This window comes from Suillus subaureus (assembly GCF_016647635.1).
Source record: "Suillus subaureus strain MN1 chromosome Unknown BJ212scaffold_36, whole genome shotgun sequence".
In the NCBI taxonomy this organism is placed as follows: Eukaryota; Fungi; Basidiomycota; class Agaricomycetes; order Boletales; family Suillaceae; genus Suillus; species Suillus subaureus.
In genome coordinates this window covers 246368-263454 of record NW_024538592.1, presented here as the reverse complement: position 1 = coordinate 263454, position 17087 = coordinate 246368, and the positions used below count along the sequence as shown (strand labels likewise).

Below are 17087 nucleotides of genomic sequence, written 5' to 3'. Positions count from 1 at the left end.
ACTTGAATGTCCTCGTATGCGGATGAGTGATCATTACATAATTTGTAATTGATGATGAATGTTTGACATACGTGGGTCATCATTTTTTCTATCCGTCCTGCATGCAATTGATTGTCTTGCCGTCCTGTACAGTGAAAACGTCAACACTAATACCTTTTATCCTTGCCTTCCCATGGTACCCCAACAAGAATTCACTCCTCGCAGTTCTACTTGCAAATTGTCCCGCTGCGTAGAGCACTCAGCACTCACGTCCAAGTCACTAGCATACAAGATGACAAAATCGAGCAACAGTCGCCAGTATGTCAGATAGCTTCATGGGGGTCAGCCGTCACAGTCATATGTCGCGATCGAACCCTGTGAAATTAGTAGATCTGTTAAACAGGTCGGATATATCAGCGAATAGTGGATAGGACCTACCCACCGGCAATTGTCCCTTTCTCTCTCGTTTGATGGAAATCCTGTTTGGATTGTACTTTAAGTTGCTGGCAAGCCGCTTAGTAGTAGTACTATGCATAAAATATAAGCTCCGCGAGCGCTTGCTGTTGAGTGCGGCCTGCATGCTAGCATTTTCAGGGTTATCTTGCTTGTCCTTTTGTTGCCTTGTTCGGACCAGTATTTGACAGGGGGTTACTAATCGATATTGTTAACAGCCATCATCATGGATTTGTTCCAGAGCAAGCACTGCGGCAGGGACATTTGGCTTGCCTTCAAGGACATTTTCCTCGTCTCGCCCCTCGCAGGCTCAGCAACGCTTATCTCGGCTTTGGTACTGGTGTCCCTCTATCTCCTGCAAATATATCGCCGAAAACAACGAACGACACCCATACGAGGACCTCGGAGCCCAGGCTGGGTGTTTGGCTTCGCCAAGACTGTGCTAGATTCCACCACTACAACTGAACTGTACGAACGTTGGGCCAGCGAGTACGGTCCAGTGTACAAGGTTCCGGGTGTCTTTGGACAGTCCAAGATTATGCTATGGGACCCGAAAGCAATCTCTCATTTATTTGCGAGAGACACATGGTTGTATAATCATTCTCCGTTCAGCAAGACCGCTCTTCAAACAATGATATGTCGCTTTATCTTCTTGTACAACTATAGGGCAACGGCGTGCTTATGTGACTGACAGTTCGGGAGAGGAGTGTTATGGGCTGAAGGTGAAAGTCACAAAAGGTTGGAAGTAAGACGGCCTCCGAGTTGTTCCGAGCTAAATCCATGTCATTTTATCTCATTCATCAGGCAGCGCAAGGCTCTCAATCCTGCCTTGAGCGCAGCTGCTATTCGCAACTTGACATCTGTTTTCCATGATGCTGCTCACAAGGTCGGTCACTAATCGATTCACCCTGCACTTCACTCAAAATATGTTACAGACAGCGATCGCTTGGGACAGTGAGATAGAATCGAACCAAAGAACTCACTGCGCAGTAATCGATGTTCAACAATGGTGATTTTTCTCCCCAAAGTTTTGTACCTGCGCACTCAGGCACATTATGCAGGATGAATCACATCTCGTATGCATATTCATTCCTTTCTACCAGGCTGGTGTCTTATCAGCACCTTGCCACATAGACTCGACAGTGTGGGTATTAGCCGTCCTGTCCCATGACTTCGGCACACTCGATGGAAATGACTCTGAGGTCGCGCACATCCTGAATGTATTTGGTTCATCCATCGATGTTTCCAACAACTTGGTCATATTGGCACAAAACTTTCCTTCCATTCTGAAGCTGCCATTGCCTCTCACACAATTCTCCCGAAAGTTTTGCTTGATAGTTGAAAATATGCCAGGAGATGCTATCGCGGACACGCAAGGAAAAGGAGACTGGTGGCGCCGTGCAGGGGGATAAATCATGTTTGGGTTTGCTCTGTGAGCCCTGCGCTTGTTTGCCAAATTGTAACCCTGAAATTGTTGTATAGTGAAAGGGGAGGAATCTGGTGAGAGCGCGGGACTTGACTTCAGAAGAAGCAACAGACGGGGTACACGAATCATGGAACTCTCCCGAACGATGGGACGCTGATCTCCATCTTCGCCAGGCAAGGATTCTCCTTCTCGCCGGCTTTGAGACTACTGCAGGTAATGTGCATCCGTCTGACAGAACAATCAGATATTCATCATTGCTCGCATTTAATCAGTTACCATGACAGTAAGTTTCGAACCATCCGCTGCTCCAATCGTGTTTCTCAGTTCCACAGTGGGCTTTGGTAGAACTTGCGCGGAATCCAGACGTGCAGACGAAGCTTCGCGACGAGTGTCTAGAGTTCGGACCGACTCCCTCATATGACGACCTCACGAATAAGCTTCCCTACCTGGACGCTGTGGCGAACGAAGTTCTTCGCCTTCACGCATCAATCAAAGAGATCATGCGATCGGTGCGTATCCGACTCAAATGCAACACAAACCACTCGAATTGAGTATGACAGGCTATGCAAGAAGACGTCATCCCACTCAGCAAGCCTATGCGCACAGCTGCCGGTAGCTTTACCGAGAGTGTATGCATCCCAAAGGGAACTATGATCATCGTCCCGCTCGCTGCACTCGATTGCTCTGTCAGCATGTGGGGCCCCGACGCAAAGGTGTTCAAACCTTCCCGGTGGTTCGAGCGGGACGAGGGTACTTATGAGGCCAGAGAAGCCCTGCATGGCTACCGTCATTTAATGACATTCAGTAGTGGAGCGCGGATGTGCCTGGGGAGGCTATTTGCGTTGACAGAGTTCAAGGTACGCACCTGCACACTGAGAGTATCTGTTCCGGATTGGTTTGACCTAGTCTGGTTTCGCCTCAGGCTGTACTATTCGTCCTTGTGCGGACCTTCGTGTTTGAGATGGTGGACGGTCCTGGAGTGCAGATTGTGGAGGGTTTGGGGACTTTACCGAGGCCGGAGGTAGTTGGGGGTGCTGAGTCTGGAAGTGTGCCTCTGTGGGTGCGTCGCTATGAGGTTTGACTGCCCTGCAACTGTGTAATGGTATCGTAAAAAGTCAACTGTATGCTAACCTTAAATCATCGATCTAATGTATATAATTTGCCGAATTTTCGGGCTAGGGCTGGGGCAGACTTGGTTTTCGGGCATTTGCAGGTCCAAATCGAAGGACGCAGAAGAAATTGCGCCCATGAAGGGGTTGATGGGCCTGCAACCGGAACTGAGCGGGTTGTATCATCTACCACGAGTGACTTCAATGTATGCGAGGTAAGTGAAGCAAACTTCTGCAGAACCATATACATGATAAATTATATACTTGCAAATATTTGAAATGTCAAGACGACGACAAATGGACTGATACACAGTATGCCTGCCAGTAATGCAACAGTCCGAAGGCCCGTATTACAATTGAAAGTCTTGAAAATAACGAGAAAGATGAAGGCACGCCGGGTTATCTGCAGCTGAGTTCCTAAGCTATCTATCTCGTTTGATGGAAATCCGATTTGGATTGCACTGCAAGCTGTCAGCGCTGTCAGCACTAGTATGAATGTGGCATGTAATATAGGCTCCGCGAGCGCTTGCTGTTGCTAACTTTACCGTGACAGATAGCCGCCTGATGAAGCTTGAAGATGCGATCAGTGTATGCCAGCGGGCATTACCCTCGGGCATCTCACCTGCCCTTTTGCTGCCCTGTGATTATCATTTAAGAGCGGGCACTGATCGATCTTGTTAACAACCATCATCATGAGTTTGTTGCAAAGCAAGCACTGGGGCAGGGATGTTTGGCTTGCCTTCAAGGACATTTTCCTCGTCTCGTCCCTGCCAGGCTCAGCGACACGTATCTCGGTTTTGGTACTGGCGTCCCTCTATCTCCTGCAAATATATCGCCGAAAACAACGAACGACACCCATACGAGGACCTCGGAGCCCAGGCTGGGTGTTTGGCTTCGCCAAGACTGTGCTAGATTCCACCACTACAACTGAACTGTACGAACGTTGGGCCAGCGAGTACGGTCCAGTGTACAAGGTTCCGGGTATCTTTGGACAGTCCAAGGTTATACTATGGGATCCGAAAGCAATCTCTCATTTCTTTGCAAGAGACACATGGTTGTATAACCAAGTTCCGTTCAACAAGAACGTCGTTCGAGCAACGGTATATCATTCTACCTTCTTGTACAGCTACAGTGTAATGGCGCGCTTATGCGACTGACAGCTCGGAAGAGGAGTGTTATGGGCCGATGGTGAAAGTCACAAAAGGTTGGAAGTAAAACGACCTCCGAGTTGTTCCGAGCTAAATTCGTGTTATTCATCAGGCAGCGCAGGGCCCTCAATCCTGCCTTGAGCGCAGCTGCTATTCGCAACTTGACATCTGTTTTCCATGATGCTGCTCACAAGGTCAGGTCACTAATCGATTCACCCTGCACTTCACTCAAAATGTGTTACAGACAGCGACCGCTTGGGACGGTGAGATAGAATCGAACCAAAGAACTCACTGCGCAGTAATTGATGTTCAACGATGGTAGGTTTTCTCCCCAAAGTTTCGTACCTGCGCACTCAGACACATTATGCAGGATGAATCACATCTCGTATGCATATTCATTCCTTTCTACCAGGCCGGTGTCTTATCCAGCACCTGCCACATAGACTCGACAGTGCGGGCATAGCCGTCTTCTCCCATGACTTTGGTGCACTCGATGGAAATGACTCCGATGTCGTGCACGTCCTGAATGCATTTGGTTCATCTGCCAATTTTTCCAACAACTTGGTCATATTGGCACAAAACTTTCCTTCCATCCTGAAGCTGCCATTGCCTCGCACACAATTCGCCCGAAAATTTCGCCTGATAATTGGCAAAATATGCCAGGAGTTGTTATCGCGGACACGCAAGGAAACGGAGACTGGCGGTGCTGCGCAAGGGGACAAATCGTGTTTGGGTTTGCTCTGTGAGTCTTTCCGTTCATTTGCCATATCATAAACCCTGAAATTGTTGTATAGTGAAAGCGGAGGGATCTGGTGAGAGCGCGGGACTGACTCCACAAGAAGTAATAGACGAGGTACACGAATCATAAAACTTTCCTGAACGATGGGACGCTGATCTCCATCTCCGCCAGGCAAGGGTTCTCCTCCTCGCCGGCTTTGAGACCACTGCAGGTAACGTGCATTCGACTAGCAAAAAAATTAGGTATTCACCGTTGCTCGCATTTTATAAGTTACCATGACAGTAAGTTTCGAACCGTCCGCTACTCCATCCGTGTTTCTCAACTCCACAGTGGGCTTTGGTAGAACTCGCGCGGAATCCAGACGTGCAGACGAAGCTTCGCGACGAGTGTCTGGAGTTCGGACCGACTCCCTCATATGACGACCTGGCGAATAAGCTTCCCTACCTGGACGCGGTGGCAAACGAAGTTCTTCGCCTCCACGCACCAGTCAAAGAGATCCCGCGATCGGTGCGTATCAGATTCAAATGGATCACAAACCACTCGAACTGAGTATGACAGGCTACGCAAGAAGACGTCATTCCACTCAGCGAGCCTATGCGCACAGCTGCCGGTAGCTTTACCGAGAGTGTATGCATTCCAAAGGGGACTGTGATCGTCGTCCCGTTCGCTGCACTCAATTGCTCTGTTAGCATGTGGGGCCCTGACGCGAAGACGTTCAAACCTTCCCGGTGGTTCGAAGAGGACGAGGGTACTCGGGGGGCAAGAGAAGCCCTGCATGGCTATCGTCATTTAATGACATTCGGTGATGGAGCGCGGATGTGCCCAGGGAGGCTATTTGCGTTGACAGAGTTCAAGGTACGCAGCTGCGCACCGAGCATTTGTTCCGGATTGGTTTGACCTAGTCTGGTTTCGTCTCAGGCTGTGTTGTTCGTCCTTGTGCGAACCTTTGTGTTTGAGATGGCAGATGGCCCTGGAGTGCAGATTGTGGAGGGTTTGGGGATGTTACCAAGGCCGGGAGTGGTTGGGAGTGCTGAGGCTGGAAGTGTGCCCCTCCGGGTGCGTCGCTACGAGTTTTGATTGCTCTGTAACTATGTAATGGTATCGTAAGGAAACTGTATGCTAACCTCAAAACATCAATCTCAGGATCTATCTATATAATGTGCCGAATTTTCGGGCCGGCGTCGGAGCGGTATTCGTTTTCCTGCATAAGCAGGTTCAAATCGAAGGATGCCACAGAATTTGCGCCCATCATGATGAGGGGATTGATGGGCCTGCAAGTGGAGCTGATCGGCTTGTATTGTCTCCCCAGAAGTCATGTTCCTGTATCAGCGTCAGGCAAGAAAACGTTCCAGCAGGATAAACTATACTGACAAATGTTGACATGCTGTTTCGACACAAGACAGGTGTCAGAGATCAATGAATGAAGGATCAGCTGACCATGGGTACGTCTCTATTAATATGTGGATTACGTTGTGTGTCCCTGGTGAATGCAATGCGAAATGGAGCTCGAGATGACATGCCTCAGAGCTTCATGTGGGGCTTTACATTAAACTCTGAATGACACCACCCTGTTACTTGATCGCTACCTCTGGGCTCCATGCGTAGATTTTCACGTTTCATCTATATAGCAATGGTGATGTATTTTCCATCAGGGGGCATGACAACACCCAAGAGTTCGTCGTGCAGGAGTGGGGTTCCGACTAGCTTATTGTCATCAACATGGTCTCCATGTGGTCAAAAGATGACGAGCGAGCCGCTCATCGAGATCAAGGGACATGACAACTTGGTGTTGTCGTTGTGTTGGACTAAGGACGGCGCACATCTGCCCCGCGTCATTCGATAACACCACCCGTAGTAGTCCATTGTGGGGGAAGGGCTCGTCGTTCTTAGGGGGCATGTCGACACTGTTGGATCCGCCTTTCTGTTGAATCCTATCTTGTCAGCGCACCATTCGACCACTCAGTCCGCATGAACACTGTTGTCAACGCATCAGAGAACTACTCAGTTGGTATCTGACACGCTTCATCTAGATAACTAAATGACACAGTACGAGATGCACTGGCCAGGTGAGAAATTGCCCGCATGACTACTGCTGCGAAAGAGAAAGTAAATCATTGGAAGGAGGATTTCAACAAATGTCTTCATAACTCACGCGATATAGGACGACGCCACGAATATTTCTCCTGCCGCGCCAGCTGAACCTTGTGGCTGGGTTAGTTGTCTTTGTATACCGACTTAAGACCCTCATACCCCATGCTATTGACCTTACCGCGTCGAATTGTCGACCGTCTACCATACATACTTTGCATAGCTGGGTCCACTTGTACTTCAGATGGAGGGACAATGTTGTATCTCTACAGATTTATGTTAATGATATCAAAGAGGGCAGGCATTTGTGATGACGAACAATGTCTTCATTATGGCAAGGAGCAAGGGGATGTCTCGGGATCCTCACGGGAAATGCACTCTGAACGAGATCCAAAACACGCTTAGAAAATGTGACGATGATAGCAATGAAATACTCACACTAATTTGATCATCACTTTGCTATTTTGTGCTGCCTCATCCGATCCAACACTGGAGACATCCCGTTCATCAGATCACACGACAAGAGCGAATATACTGTGGTCGTGAAAGAGTGGGTCCCCCAGAACATCGATCGGTTATGAGGTCCAGATACAAACTGGAGTACATTTTATGTTCAATTAGTTCCTAGAGGACGGTTTCAATGTGTTCACTCCATATATCGAAGCACTCACGATAGCCATAAGATATATGGATTTGCAACAGCGCGATGCTATTTTTTTCTCTAGATCATACAAGTAAGATTTCTTGGAACGTCGCAACTAGATATTACTGTCTCCTACAGTACTTACGAGGTCTAGTTCTGTTAGGATAAAAAGGGACACTAATGTTAGCTGACGCGGCACCGACGCGTAGGGTGGGGCTTGAAAGCTTGACGTGGCGTATGGGAGGCGTGACGCAGTATTTACGATGCACCGACGCAGCATGGATGATTGATGAGGGATGGCCAGGCCGTGACACGGGGCTGACACGTCATGAGTGAGCCTTGACGCGGCAGGTAAACCTTGAAGCTTAACGCAGCATGTATTTGCCATCATACTGCGTAGATGTTAGGGACACGTCACGAGCTTGAGCTTGACGCGGAACAGTGGTTGAGGCTTGACAAGGTAGGGACAACGCTCGACACGATGCATCGTAGACCATCATTAGATCACTATTTGAGATGGACTGAATCGAGGGTTCAGATCTACGTTTGATATGCTCCCGATGAAGTTTGAGCTTAAAGTACTGTGACTGTCTCGTTAACCAAGCGCTCAACGATTTCCCACGGTCCATTCAGATATCTGCACTGTGTTATCGCTGTTGCTTTGTCGGCTTGCGAGGTTACCCATTTAGTTTCTTCAGTCTCAGGTCTTAGGCATCTGCTAGCCGTTCTTCTCTCTTTGGCGACTTGGCTCGTGCTTACATCGGTCTGGAGCGGCTTCATTCCTTCGGTCATTGGCATGGTAGCCATTGGCATCATTATGGTGGTCTTTGCTTCGACGTATACAATTCACTTAGTTGCCCTGTTGGTGCTCTTGGGCGAGTTTTTCTAACGACCTTTGTGTGTAGAATGCAATACTGGTAATGCCCTCAAGGCTCTTATGGACTCGCTCGTCTCCAAACGTAACGCTAAGGATAACAGCAGTCTAAAACCGATTCGCTGCCATTATAGGGTCAAGCAGGAATATGGATTGGTGTAGTAACTGTAGTTTGATTTTTTGTGTTAGATATCAGGTACGTGTGCCATTGCGCTTTCTTCATTTTGCTCTACTAAACATGTTGATCGAATCGAGTCGTCATGCCGCGCCCACTACCGCCACTAACATTGCACCATCCGTGCACTCCCGCCCTCTCATGGCCAACATTTGAACTCCAGGTGCTGTACTCCTCGCAGGCTTCACTGCTAACCAATTCTATTACTGAATACGCCTCTTCCGAACTTGGCCTGTACACTCTGTTATGCACAGTGCACGCAAAATCAATGTACCCCAGCGTGATTTTTGCGCTCATCTCTAGGATCCACATGACCACATGTTCTTCGTCTTCATGGCCTCGTTCTGATTCTACATGCACAGATACACGCTGTACGCACTTTCTTTTTCATGAATTACGGATATTTTCAGTGTTCGAACGCCGAACCGAACGTCTTGAACGCATTCAAACACGTTCGGTGCAGCGTTCTGCAAAATCGCTGAATCGAACGCAACGTCCGGTTCAGTGGTACAACTCCAAGGCATACACAAATTAACCCATCACCAATGTTTATGCACGTGGAGGATAAGCGTTGTAGATGTGGTGAGATCTAGATCTAGATATGCATTTCAGCACTCCGGGGCCTGTACGCAAATTCGGGCATTCATCAATAATCAAGATTAAAAGTATTTGTAAATTCATTTCGAGCGTGCTGCCTACACCGTGTCAGTGTCGCGTCACGACCACGTCATTTTCGCCCGGGCTCCGTATCTCAATTGTTTATTCTCTGCCCGTAGTACATAAGTGCTCACTGACTCGTCATGGTCGCATCACAAGTATTGCGGTAGGGACATGTGGTTTGCCTTCAAGGATCTTCGCCTCGCATGGCTCCTGGTGGGCTTAGCGATATGTGCCTCAGTTCTGATACCGTCCCTTTATCTCCTGCAGGTATACCATCAAAGAAAACGAACAACATGCATACGAGGACCTCAGAGCCCAAGTTGGTCATTTGGCTTCGCCAAGACAGTGAACTCTGCCGCTATCATCACTGAACTGTACGAACACTGGGCCAGAGAGTACGGACCAGTGTACAAGGTACCCCACGTCTTTGGACTCTCCAGAGTCATACTATGGGATCCGAAGGCGATATCTCATTTTTTTGCAAGAGACACGTGGTTATATAACCAGACTCCATTCAACAAGCTTTCCGTTCGAACGACAGTATGTCCCTTTAGCTCCTTGTACAGCTATAAGATGATGGTACGCTTCTGCAACTGACGGGTCGGAAGAGGTGTGTTGTGGGCCGATGGCGAAGATCACAAAAAGTTGGAGTTATAACCTTCAAGTTGTGCTGAACTAAATCCATGTCATTCTCTCATTCAACAGGCAGCGCAAGGCTCTCAACCCTGCCTTTACCTCAACTGCCATTCGCAGCTTGATGTCTCTCATCCATGATACCGCTCGCAAGGTCAGTCGCTAATCGTTCGTCTGCATTGCACTCAAAATCTGTTACAGGCAATGATCGCTTGGGACAATGAGATAGCATCGAATCAAGGAACTGATTGCGCTGTGATTGATGCTCAATAATGGTATTTGTTCGCTCGATAAGTTTCCGATACGCGCATTCAGACATATTATGTAGGATGAATCACGTCTCGTATGCAGTTTCATTCCTCTCTACCAGGCTGCTGACTCGTGCAACACTCCCCGCGTAGGCTCGACAGTGTGGGCATAGTTGCTCTGTCTCATGATTTCGACGCACTCTATGGAAACAACTCCGATGTCGTGCATGTCCTGAATGCCTTTAGTTCATCTACCAGCGTTTCCTACAACTTGGTCACCCTGGCACAAAATTTTCCTTCCATCCTGAAGCTACCATTACCTCGCATACAGTTCTCCCAGAAGCTGAACCCGATCGTTAGCAAAATATGCCAGGAGATGGTCTCGCGGACGCGCAAGGAAAAAGAGACCGGCGGCACTGAACAGGGGGACAGATCATGTTTGGGTTAGCTCTGTGAGTCCTGCCCTTCTGATTCAAATCGTAAACTGTTGTTTAGTGGAAGCGGAAGAATCTGGTGAGAGCGAGGGACTGACTCCACAAGAAGTATTAGACCAGGTATATGAATCACAGAACACTCCTGAACGATGTGACACTGGTCTCCGTCACCGCCAGGCAAAGATTCTACTTCTCGCCGGCTTTGAGACCACTGCAGGTAACATACATTCATCTAGAACAAGACCGCATGCGAATTCTCACTACTCCTTGCATTTTGATCAGTCACCATGACAGTAAGTTTCGAACAGTCCACTACTTTCACTATGTTTTTTCAACTTGACAGTGGGCTTATATAGAACTTGCGCGGAATCCAGGCATACAGACGAAGCTTCGCGACGAGTGTTTAGAGTTCGGACCAACCCCCTCACATGACGACCTTGCAAATAAGCTTCCCTACCTGGATGCTGTAGTGAATGAAGTTCTTCGCCTCCACGCAGCAGCCAAGGAAATCGAACGAGCGGTGCGTGTCCGCCAGAAATTTAATCCAAACTACTCGAACTGACTATGACGGGCTATACAAGAAGATGTAATCCCGCTTAGCGAACCCTTGCGCACAGCTACAGGTGACTTTACCGAGAGCGTATGTATCCCGAAAGGGACAGTGGTCGTTGTCCCACTTGCCGCGCTTAATTGCTCTGTTAGCATGTGGGGCCCTGACGCGAAGACGTTCAAACCTTCACGCTGGCTCGAAGGGGACGAGGGTATGCATGGTGCCCGAACCCTGCAGGGCTACCGTCATTTAATGACATTCGGTGATGGAGCACGGATGTGCTTAGGAAGGCTATTTGCGTTGACAGAGTTTAAGGTACGCAGCTGCGCACTAAGAGAATTGATTCCAGATCGTTTTGACCGAGTTTGGGTCGTTCTAGGCTGTACTGTTCGTCCTTGTGCGAAACTTTGTGTCTGAGATGGCAGATGGCCCTGGGGTGCCGATCGTAGAGAGTTTGGGGACTGTACCAAGGCCGAGGGTGGTTGGGAGTGCTGAGGCTGAAGTGTGCCTCTTCGGGTGCGCCGCTATGAAGTTTGACTGCGGTCTGCAGCTATATAATACCGCTAGCGCCAAGACGTCAATTTCGCAAGTTATCTGGATAACTATCTACGGGTCTCGAACTTGCGCTCTGCCGTCAAATATTCTGCTTCCGTTTCATCCATGATGTGGTTAAATTATTGTGCCTGAAAAGTAGGACCTCCTGGGCGGTGAGATATGCCATTCACACCCGGGAACTGCACGGTCTCGCGTCGAGGAAGAGACTGCCGTTATAAGGTATTATTAATCCACGGCTGTGGTCTTCAGGCTAATATTATTGTTCATTGCGAACCGCGGACTCCCACAATTAGTGGTAATCCGCATCTCCGGCTTTCTTGCTTTCCCGAAATATGTATCGATGTACATGACACCAGTGTACCACTAAATGAACAAGTAGTTGATTTGGAGAATATTATGCCACCGTACAGGGGCATACTTTCACGTCAATCCATCAAGAAGTGACTAGAAAAAGTCCGGATATCTAAATAGCACGTACATTACTGTTAAACAATCAGAACATACAGAAATGTAGTAAATACGCTAGGATGCAACAAGAGAAAAAACTATGATGAAATGAGTGACAGACTTTCTTGCAGTCGTGTTATCCCCAACCCCAATTCCACAATGCAGCCTGTGCACGACCTCACTGTACACGGCTAACATCCTCCTCCCCACCAAGCTGTTTCGGATCCTTCTCCTCGCTTATCTGCGATGTAGTCGCGGCGGTGTGCTGCGGCTCGCGGCTGCCGGAAGAAGCACCTATGTTGTACTCGCTACGGGAATGAGCTCGGTTTCAATACCAACATAGTCGTATGCGAATTCGCCCATCTCCGCATCGTCGACACCAAGGATCTCGGTCTCCTCGTCGCAGCGGAGCCGGAGACCGGGAATATAGTGCATAATCCACAATATAATGGTCTACGGACGAGCAAAGAGTCAGATAAAGAAGTGCAGAGAAAGAATATGGTCACGAGACTGACAGTCATGACGAAAGAGTAAGAAAGCCCGGAGACAGAATCTGCAAGTTGAATGCCGAGTTGACGGTAGTTGTGGTCAAGCCAGCCTCCAGGAATCATAGTGATACCATCAGCACCAGCAATGCTTGCTTGAGCAAAGAGACCAGTAAGGATGTTGCCAACAATACCACCAATGGCATGCGATGCGAAGATCTAACGTAGAATGAGTATTGATGACTTCATGCCCATAGGATGTTCACCTACATCGAGCGTATCATCGAACTTGAAAATAAACTTGAGCTGGGTAGCAAAGTTACAGACGGTACCAGCCATGAAGCCGAACAAAACAGCAGCCGCTAATCATGTGTCAGGATTTTTTCCAATGGAGACTGAAAGAAGTGAGACTCACGAGAACCCACGTAGCCCGAACCAGGAGTGATGGCGACGAGACCCGAGATAGCCCCAGAACAGAAACCGACAACGGACCACTTGCGCTCAAGACGATAATCCCAGAACATCCAAGTCAAACCGCCTACGCTTGCCGCAAGGTTGGTAACAATGCACGCCTCAGTTGCACGCAAGTTTGCGGAGAGGGCAGAGCCACCGTTGAAGCCGAACCAGCCAAACCATAGAAATACCGTACCCAGAATGACATAAGTTGTGTTATGAGGCTTGTAGGCGAGGCGCTCCGTGCCATATCCCCGACGTTTGCCAAGGTAGAGTGAGATCGCAAGTGCGGCAGTACCAGAGGATATGTGCACTGGGGTACCACCAGCGAAATCAAGGCCACCAAGGACGTAGGACCAACCTTGGGAGTTCCATGTCCAACAGGCGATAGGATCATAGACGAGTGTAGACCAAGCGAAAACGAATGCAACGAGAGGACCCAAACGGCTGCGTTCTGCAACGGCACCAATGGCGATCATGGGACTGAGGCTACATGAGCGCCCTGAATGAGAGACGATAGTCATGACCTACGTGATGGCAGCGAACATAAGCTGGAATACACAAAATACAATGGCCGGTACTCTGGCACTACCGATAGAAGGCTGGTCAAGTACATTTTGCAATGCAAAGTATTCTAACGAATAACGGTCAAATGTGGAAACTTTCAATTCGAGGGAACGCATACTGAGGTTGCCAATGTAGGGGCTTGCAGTTTCGCTGAAAGCTAGAGAATAGCCCCAGAAGAACCACTACAATCTCGATGAGCACACAGGGCGCTTAAAATCCCATAGTGTAACGGACCTGGAAGGAGACCACGCCGATGGTCATCATACTGAGGTAGATCATGTTGAGAGCATTCTTCCTCCTGAGTAAACCGGAGTAGAAGAAGCCAACCCCAGGTATCATGATCCATACTAGGGCGGTTGATGCTAATGTCCAGGCAATATCGCCCTCATTAAACACAGTTCCAGTAGATGATATCAGGTCTCCAGCTATCCAGCGCTACTGTTCAGTATTTTTTAAATGAATCACGTAGGGGACTTACAAGCGTCGTAGGTGACGTTCACCATTTTGCCCTTAATGCAAGTTGATGATGAGATGGGGGCTGCGGCGAATCAATGTTCCTGCAAATGGAAGATGAGCGTCCTTGAAAAAGGAGGAAAAGGGCGCCTCGTGGGTAGATATAGGAATATTTGTGGGACCTAGACGTCGGACTGTTACCGTGCGTGAATTCATGCTGCCACCGTCTTAAAGCGTTTTAAGCTGTACTTGGCAAGAGATAAGGAGTTTTGATGACTAAGCTGTGCATTGTTTTATCATCCAATAGGCGACGGCCTCAGGGACACCCACCACTTGCGCGGAGTATGAATTCAAGTAGCGGGAGCCACCAAATAATAATATTGCTGACCTCACTTATCTAGCCAGTCTCCCGCTCAGGCCCCGAGTCAGTGTTGATTCAAAGAGCCTTAAGCCCGATAGGCTCACTTTACTTACATTCGTTCCGATTATCATATTAACTCGCTCCCCGGATAGTATAAGTACCCTGAATTCATTATTTTCATCGAACTTTTAAATTAACAACGCCAATGATCAGCGGCCAATGCCGAAAACACTCCATGAAACGCACACTGCCATGCAATCATACTAAATGATCAGTAAGCCCCCAAACCTAATTGATGTATAGCACCGCACATTGTATAGCATACTAACAGTCCAACGTGGGCCCGTGGGGTTCTCATCATGATGCCGAGAACTGTCCTTGGGCTCATGCTACAGGTTCCTCGCCTTCCTTCGACTTGTCACAGGTGACCCTTACCACTGATAGTAATAACAAGGTGTGGTTGTCATGATACAGTTAGAGCACAATACGACATCCTGACCCGCCTGAGAATCGTTGTCACCGTTTCGTGAGAGCTTGTCAAGTTTTGGTGGAGACGCGGGTGAGGTAGAGGATTGACCGCGGGCGTACTAGTACCTGATGGAATGTTTGCTAGGTTCTTGATCGGAATCCTCCTTCAAAAAGTCTGACATATCTTTGTCACTTTGCAGTAGACTGCTGTCTGTTGCTTTATATTTGCAGTATTGACATTTGTACCGCCAGCAGGCTATGCAGGGTTATGTTGACGTTACATCCTGTCATACCCTGGCACTTGCAGATCTATTTCGTCAGCCGCGGGAGAAGCATCGGTGGTCAAAATGGGTGCAATGGTTCCTCTCGGAAGTGTATTCATTTCCGACGGAATTGATTCGTTCCGCATCCAAACGGCATTCGTATGTAGAGAACGGCCCCCATCCTACCCGCGCTATCAATATTACGTATAGTAAGCCTACTCTTAAATGCATTACAAATAATCCTGTGTGCTGACGGCGCCATCGCAGTCACTATCGTGTGGCTATGTAATATATTGACGACTGTCGGCGTCGAGAACAGTCTAGTACGTTTGCTCACATGCTTCAAGTACTTCGAAGCTGGTTGATCGACGTCAAAGATATGAACTGGACCAGTCGCAGAGGTATCGAAAAATTAACATCACCCAATTGGGCATCTAGTCCCAGACAATAAATCATGTTATACGGTTACAATGCACGTTCTCTCCTCATCGATATAACTGTACCAAGAGGTCTAACTCAACTCCGCTTCGAGTCATCTACGTGACCTGTCCCTGTGGCATCGTTGTGTTCGTTCTGTGGATGAGTCTAGTAAAAGCGCGTCCTAACGATCCCAATTTACGTGGCCTGCATCCTCACAAATACACTGACACTCATCCCAAAGAAATCCCTCGGATACTTTTACGTCGCATTCTGGACCATAACTTTGGAACTGGAATATCACATGCCACCAATTACTAGACGGATTCGATGAGACACTATACGGTTGCTGAAATTACGCGTAGCCCGCCCCAGTGGCTCAACCAGATGTAGCTCCGTGGTGGAGGCGATAATCAGAGCCTGGCCAACAGGCCACATCGACACAAGCCCAAAAACGACCCGGCTAACTCGATGATCTCGCTTCATCTCCAGATCAGATGCGGAATGGACGCAATACGACAGGCGTGCGATGTGGACGGGCGTAGTACCGCTGGTACGGTATAAATAAAACGTGAACTACCTTGGCACGGTGAATGCTGTCGCATCCCAATCCTCTCAAATCTTTGCGCTCGAGATACGAAATACGATCTCATGCTGAGTCGAGCTTTGATCGCATGAGCGCCTGGTCAGTCGGAATGTATGAGAGAATGAGCAAGCGGACAAGCTGTCAAATCTGGACATCCGTGGCATATAGTATTCATAATCCTCCAGGATCAAGGAAGAATCCGTGGGGAGACAGGGGATATTACTTACTCAGCGCGGCTAATCCACAAGCTCCCGTAGACTTGCATCGACGCTCAAGCCGCTAACATGCGTCGTTCAAGTCCGCGGGGGGTGTATGGATGCCTAAAAAAATCAAAAGTGGACACGGAGCCTTGTATAGGGGATACTATGCAGCGGAGTTCACTTCATGTTGATCGGAACAGACTTTCTTAAACGTTTACGCAATCGCCTGCGTAGGTCTCATGGGACCTCACTATTCTCACCAAAAATCCAGAAATTGAACAGGGTGTCAAGGCACCTATCGGTTGACAAGAGTCATCCATCTGGACGTCCTCAAGAACGGTAAACAGATGCGGAGGGGGACGAGGAGACGCGTGAATATTGAGGAGTGGGAATTGTGGGAAATCAGTCTTGTAGATTAATCATATGATGTGGCATAACCAGTCCTAGACTCGGACTCCTAGTACCTTGAGCATTATGGTTCAGCAGACATCGAGGCGCATAAGTTGACGTCAGAACTTCACAACTCTAACCCATAGCATCCCAACACTAACTCACTAACACTGTTAGAGTTTGGTATTTTCACCTCATCGTTTGTCGTACAGGTAACAGTTCACGCTCGGATTATTATAGCTACGTATATATAATACCGCCACGTCGTAATCGCCTTATATAA

The 17087-nt window shown here is 48.4% G+C and overlaps 4 protein-coding genes across 4 annotated transcripts; 3 read left to right on the top strand and 1 right to left on the bottom strand.

The window, feature by feature from the left end:
- The first annotated feature begins 629 nt into the window (after nucleotides 1–629).
- On the top strand, nucleotides 630–2995 carry BJ212DRAFT_1381492 (cytochrome P450). The gene is made up of 11 exons (XM_041336661.1): nucleotides 630–1086; nucleotides 1135–1170; nucleotides 1237–1318; nucleotides 1368–1441; nucleotides 1481–1688; nucleotides 1771–1864; nucleotides 1940–1974; nucleotides 2032–2071; nucleotides 2183–2367; nucleotides 2419–2715; nucleotides 2781–2995. The coding sequence occupies exons 1-11, from the start codon at nucleotides 659–661 to the stop codon at nucleotides 2937–2939; spliced, it is 1638 nt and encodes a 545-aa protein (XP_041188917.1). The 5' UTR covers nucleotides 630–658; the 3' UTR covers nucleotides 2940–2995.
- Nucleotides 2996–3501: 506 nt separating this feature from the next.
- BJ212DRAFT_1381481 (cytochrome P450) lies at nucleotides 3502–5984 on the top strand. Its single transcript, XM_041336660.1, has 12 exons — nucleotides 3502–4067; nucleotides 4128–4171; nucleotides 4228–4309; nucleotides 4360–4433; nucleotides 4486–4500; nucleotides 4559–4857; nucleotides 4910–4968; nucleotides 5026–5065; nucleotides 5125–5135; nucleotides 5185–5361; nucleotides 5413–5709; nucleotides 5773–5984. The coding sequence occupies exons 1-12, from the start codon at nucleotides 3660–3662 to the stop codon at nucleotides 5929–5931; spliced, it is 1665 nt and encodes a 554-aa protein (XP_041188916.1). The 5' UTR covers nucleotides 3502–3659; the 3' UTR covers nucleotides 5932–5984.
- A 4272-nt stretch (nucleotides 5985–10256) lies between these two features.
- BJ212DRAFT_1484777 (cytochrome P450) lies at nucleotides 10257–11761 on the top strand (the record flags this gene model as incomplete). Its single annotated transcript, XM_041340864.1, has 8 exons — nucleotides 10257–10270; nucleotides 10329–10618; nucleotides 10671–10826; nucleotides 10892–10902; nucleotides 10953–11133; nucleotides 11191–11474; nucleotides 11539–11675; nucleotides 11710–11761. 8 exons carry the CDS (start codon nucleotides 10257–10259, stop codon nucleotides 11759–11761), a joined length of 1125 nt encoding a protein of 374 aa, XP_041188915.1.
- Nucleotides 11762–11996: 235 nt separating this feature from the next.
- BJ212DRAFT_1381466 (ammonium transporter AmtB-like domain-containing protein) lies at nucleotides 11997–14373 on the bottom strand. Its single transcript, XM_041336659.1, has 9 exons — nucleotides 14145–14373; nucleotides 13901–14091; nucleotides 13785–13848; nucleotides 13631–13733; nucleotides 13062–13582; nucleotides 12917–13008; nucleotides 12677–12865; nucleotides 12474–12614; nucleotides 11997–12432 (listed from the first exon to the last, which is right to left on the bottom strand). Exons 1-9 carry the CDS (start codon nucleotides 14167–14169, stop codon nucleotides 12340–12342), a joined length of 1419 nt encoding a protein of 472 aa, XP_041188914.1. The 5' UTR covers nucleotides 14170–14373; the 3' UTR covers nucleotides 11997–12339.
- Between the last annotated feature and the right edge of the window lie 2714 nt (nucleotides 14374–17087).